This window comes from Lipotes vexillifer, unplaced genomic scaffold, assembly GCF_000442215.2.
Source record: "Lipotes vexillifer unplaced genomic scaffold, Lipotes_vexillifer_v1.1 scaffold1003, whole genome shotgun sequence".
NCBI lineage: Eukaryota > Metazoa > Chordata > Mammalia > Artiodactyla > Lipotidae > Lipotes > Lipotes vexillifer.
The window spans coordinates 1,031,011-1,035,820 of NW_006798890.1; the positions used below are offsets into that span (position 1 = coordinate 1,031,011).

The 4,810-nt window shown below is 39.1% G+C and overlaps 1 protein-coding gene across 1 annotated transcript in view; it reads left to right on the forward strand.

Moving 5' to 3' along the window:
• Nucleotides 1-4,810, forward strand: part of USP24 (ubiquitin specific peptidase 24) — a 107,721-nt gene that overhangs the window by 64,585 nt on the left and 38,326 nt on the right. The window contains exons 41-42 of the mRNA XM_007471132.1: nucleotides 602-719; nucleotides 2,931-3,075. Of these exons, the coding sequence (XP_007471194.1) occupies nucleotides 602-719; nucleotides 2,931-3,075 (263 nt within the window). The remainder of the gene's footprint in view (nucleotides 1-601; nucleotides 720-2,930; nucleotides 3,076-4,810) is intronic.

Genomic DNA, 4,810 nt, shown 5'->3' on the forward strand with positions numbered 1-4,810 from the left:
GCGGGCCTCTCACTGTTGTGGCCTCTCCCATTGCGGAGCACAGGCTCCGGACGCGCAGGCTCAGCAGCCATGGCTCACGGGCCCAGCTCTCCGCGGCACGTGGGATCCTCCTGGACCGGGGCACGAACCCGCGTCCCCTGCATCGGCAGGCGGACTCTCAACCACTGCGCCACCAGGGAAGCCCAGGCACATCATTTTTACCTAAAGATTTTTAAAGTTTTAAAAACTTTTATTTGGATTCCCCTATGCCCAAAGTAAAAGTTAATTATTCACTCAAACCATCTGCCTTGTGATGTTCTTGGCATTTGTGTTTCTAAAGTGAAAGCTTAACTCCTTTCACTCTATCGTAAGCTCATAAAGGAAGGTTCCTTCACTTATCTATCTTTGCATCCTGTCCCGACTCTCCCACCCATCCCCACTCCTCTGCCCCACAGATCTTTGCCATGTATTATAAGAGCTCAAAAAATGAGCAAGTTAAATTGAATGCCTTGCCTTTGGGTGGCCCCAGGTGCCTTTGCTGCTCTGATATGAAAGTGCAAGACAAGATCTTTGAATTAAAATATGTGTTCATCCTCAACATGAATATTATGCTCTATTCCAGGTTCATCACTCATTAAACCATTGTTAGATGACTTCCTTTTCCGAGCTTCTAGGATTATTTTAAATAGTCATTCTCCAGCTGGCAGTGCCGCCATCAGTCAACAGGACTTTCATCCAAAGTATGGAAAATGCACGTTGTGTTCAGTTTTGGTAAAAATTCTAATTCGAAACTTTAGTCCAAAAAAGATGTTCTTAACTTGGAGTTTGTCTTTCATCTTGTGTGTGTAGCTTGTAAGACATTATCCACTGTATAAAGAAATGCATGTAAGGGGGCTTAGGATAAAGCCTGCCTGGCACATAGTAATTGCTGAGCTGGCACTATTATTATCATCAAGATGGAAGAATAAGTAATAATGTGGTTAACTTGGTCAGTAACAAATTCCAGGAGAAACTGAGGTTGTAAGAATTGCTTCCAAAGGAAAGATAAATAGGCTCTGAGTCTTGAGGGTTTCTTTCTGCTAGGAGAAAAGCGTAGGTGCTTTAGTGCATGAACCTTGTCATTTGCTGAGTATTGACTGTGTCCTTATAATTAAAACTGCTAGTGATTTATTACGGTGGTAATTTTAGAGTCAAATTTTATATTAGTTTTATGGGTAGAAAGTTGAAAGATCTTTTGTAATGTTGACCCTTCGTGGGTGATGTTTGTATTCTTAGAAATAGGAAGAGGCAGCTACAAGCTGCCATCTTGTTTACTCTGAATCTAACGTAACCTCATTCTTTTCTCACGAAAACCAGAGTTAATTGAGTAATCCTGAAGAAACTGAGGATTTGGTATTTAACCAGTGAAAAAAATTCCCATACAATTTCAGGGGTTATTGAAATGGGCAAGGCATAATAAGCAGTATTTTATGGAATCTTAAGAGGTATCTTACCATGTATGAATATTTCTCTATCTAGAGACTCCTTATTAGCAAAATCTGTTTTAGGTAATAAACCTTCATTAAAACTCTTGGGGTGTCCCTCACACTGTCACTCCCATCCTTACCTCTGCCCCAGTCTTATTCTGGAAGATTTGGTGCTAGCTCTGCGGAAGTCTTTTATTAAAGCAGTAGAAACACGTGAGTATTTCAGTTTTCAGTGAACAGAGAAAATAAATTTTCAGCAGTTTTACTGAAATTTTTTTCATGAATTCTTCCATTTGTAATTATTAAAAGTAATACATCCATCAACGAGGAGTTTTGGTTTTTTTTTTTACTCATATACAGTGCCTTGAATAGAAAAGGAAACATCTTGTTTCATCCAGTGTACTGAATGGTGTTGATTTATCACAGTGACTCCCAGCCTTTTCCCACCTAAACACGAAAGCCAGAAAGAGATTTAAAATACACAGAAAGTCTTTTCACAAGTAATGCTATTCTTATATCACACCAACAAAAGAACTTCTTGATGTTTAACCTGTATATATGGTACCTTCTATTCATTCTTTACCTGTCCCTTGCAACCCAGAAATGCAGGTAAGAAGCAAAGGACAGCGCCATCTCCATGGCTCTTGTCCTCAGTGCCTGATGCAGTTCTGATCTCCATGCCCTTCAACCCCCTCTTAAACACATCTCCCACACTCCACTCCATAAGTGTTTCTCTCAAAGGTTGGATGTCCTCTTTTCTGTGTATCCTTCCTAACCTGTGATCTCCTAACAAATGCAAGGTTGGCTTAGGTGACTGTGAGAAATTACTGTCCATCCCCTAAATGATTTCTACTAAAGGTGAGCAGTAAAGAAGCCTTTGGTTTCCTGCAGAATGCTTGCTAGTTATCTCTCGTTGTCACTTGAAACAAATTGACTTGGCAAACTATTTCTGTCTCCACATTTTCATAGACAGAAAGTTGATTAGTGTCCTTGAAGAATTTTTTATCTGCAGGTGCACAGCAAATGTTTATGGGCATCTATTCTGATTTGTATAGCTTTCTGCCATGTAGATATTTGAATTTCAGGGCAGTATCTACAAAAACCTTTCTTTCTACCTACTTTAATTGAAAGATAGTTATTTCCATGTTGTGTTTTTGGTAAAGTTTTCAGACTCCCTATTCTCTATTCTTGCTGATCCATCCCTTAGATAATAATCTGGAGTCATAATTGAAAGATTTGCTAGTTTATCATCAGGCCAAGAAGATACTTAGCTCTAAACCATAATCATCCCTCCTGTATTCATGGTCTCTTCCTTTGTTAAGTCAGCACCTCCCACTAGATTACTAGGTTGTGCCATCAGACCTGACTTAACCCTGTTTTAGGAATTGCAGCTCTTATATTTTCATTTCAAATGTTGATTTAGTTTAATGAGCGACTTAAGTAAAGTATTCACTGTTGAAATTGACTTGTGTCGTTTGTTTTTAGATGTAGTACAGTGAATAGCCGATTGGCAGCCTACGAAGTCCTTGTAATGCTGGCTGATAGCTCACCTTCAAATCTTCAAATTATTACAAAAGAACTACTTTCTATGCATCATCAACCTGATCCTGCTCTTACCAAGGAGTTTGATGTAAGTTTTCTAGACCTCGATGCACTTAATTTTTTTTAGAATGCTCTCTTAAACGTAGTATTTTAGAACTATGTTTGAATTATCCTAGTCACAAAGAAAGTCAGTGTTATTCTTTTGCTTATCAAATTCACGTACTCAAATCAACTATAATCTATAGTGTATTACACTAATACACTAATATATTACTAAATGGTACCCTTTTGATTAAAAATAAAAAAGAGGAGAGATTTTCAAGTCAGTTGATAATTACTCTCAGTAAAAAGTAGCATTTCAATCTATTTTTTGAGGAACTATGCATGGCACAGTGCCAGGCACTAGAGCTACAAATTCCAGAAAACATTGGTTCTGTCACAGTGTAGTCTATGTTCACTTAAATTCAACTAAGATTTATTGAGTTTACCATGTGCTAAGGTGTTGTTGGCTTTTGGAGCTCAGAAATGAAGATAGAACCCAGCACTAGGATTGAGGTATGTCCTAAATGCTCTACTAACAGAGAGGCACTTCAACCCCAGATGGTGGTGTTTTAGAAAGCTTCTTAGAAATGATGGAATTTAAAATAGAGCCCTTAAGAGTGATGAGCCAATTGAAGCAAGGTGGGAAGGTCATTCCATACATGAGAAGCCATGGACAGCTTTGTATATGTCGGGATCTGCAAGAGGGAAGCGAGCTGCAGATGCCCTGGAATACCAGACCAGGAGTGGGAGGACACTTTTAAAGCATTCTCCACTACCATCATAAAGAGGCAGTCTCATCCCTTTGGATGCCTGAGCTGAGTACTGTGGAACATACAAGTTAGGCAGGAAAAGAAGTGAGAACAGGTGTTCTAAGTAGAGGAAAGAGCACTTGCAAAGTGGAATGTGAATGCGTAAATTGGGAACTGTTTTGATATGAACTGTTTAGTTTATAATGCTTACTTTATGCTATGCTTTAAGTTTTATATGCATTTATTTAATAATCAGATTAAAATGACAGTCTTATTTTAATAAAGTCAGGGATTATATCAGCATAGTGAAAATATTTGTCATATAAATACTTACATTTTAGCACTGTTATGGACCAGTTTTTCTTATTTTATAACTTTTTTTTTTAGTCTGTGCTTTGGACTACAAATAAATTACACTGTTAATTAGATCTTAGAAATCACCCTGCTCTAAGTGCATGTTGAATGTTAATGAAAAGTATGTGATATTTAGCAATTCCTTTCAGTTCAGAAGACCTCCAGGGTTTTGTCAATTGGTTATTACATGGTTACATGTACTTGATGTATTCAGGTACCATGATTCTGGTCATAGGATTAGAACCAAGATTCTGCTGTAATAGCATTTCAGAGTGTGTCATTACAATATCCATTGAAGTGCCATGTTGAACTTGTATCCAAGATGCCTTTTCTAGATGATTTCTACCTAGAAAAATACTGTCCTGGAATCTACATTGTTACAGATCATCCTTAAGTGAAATGCTAGGGTGTTTACATACTTATTTAATGGCATGCTTATTAGAGGAAGTTCAATAGAAGAATGTTACCTTCTCAAAAAAGGAAGGGAAGGGGCTTCCCTGGTGGCACAGTGGTTGAGAGTCCGCCTGCCGATGCAGGGGACCGCGGGTTCGTGCCCCGGTCCGGGAGGATCCCACATGCCGCGGAGCGGCTGGGCCCGTGAGCCATGGCCGCTGAGCCTGTGCATCCGGAGCCTGTGCTCCTCAACGGGAGAGGCCACAACAGTGAGAGACCCACATA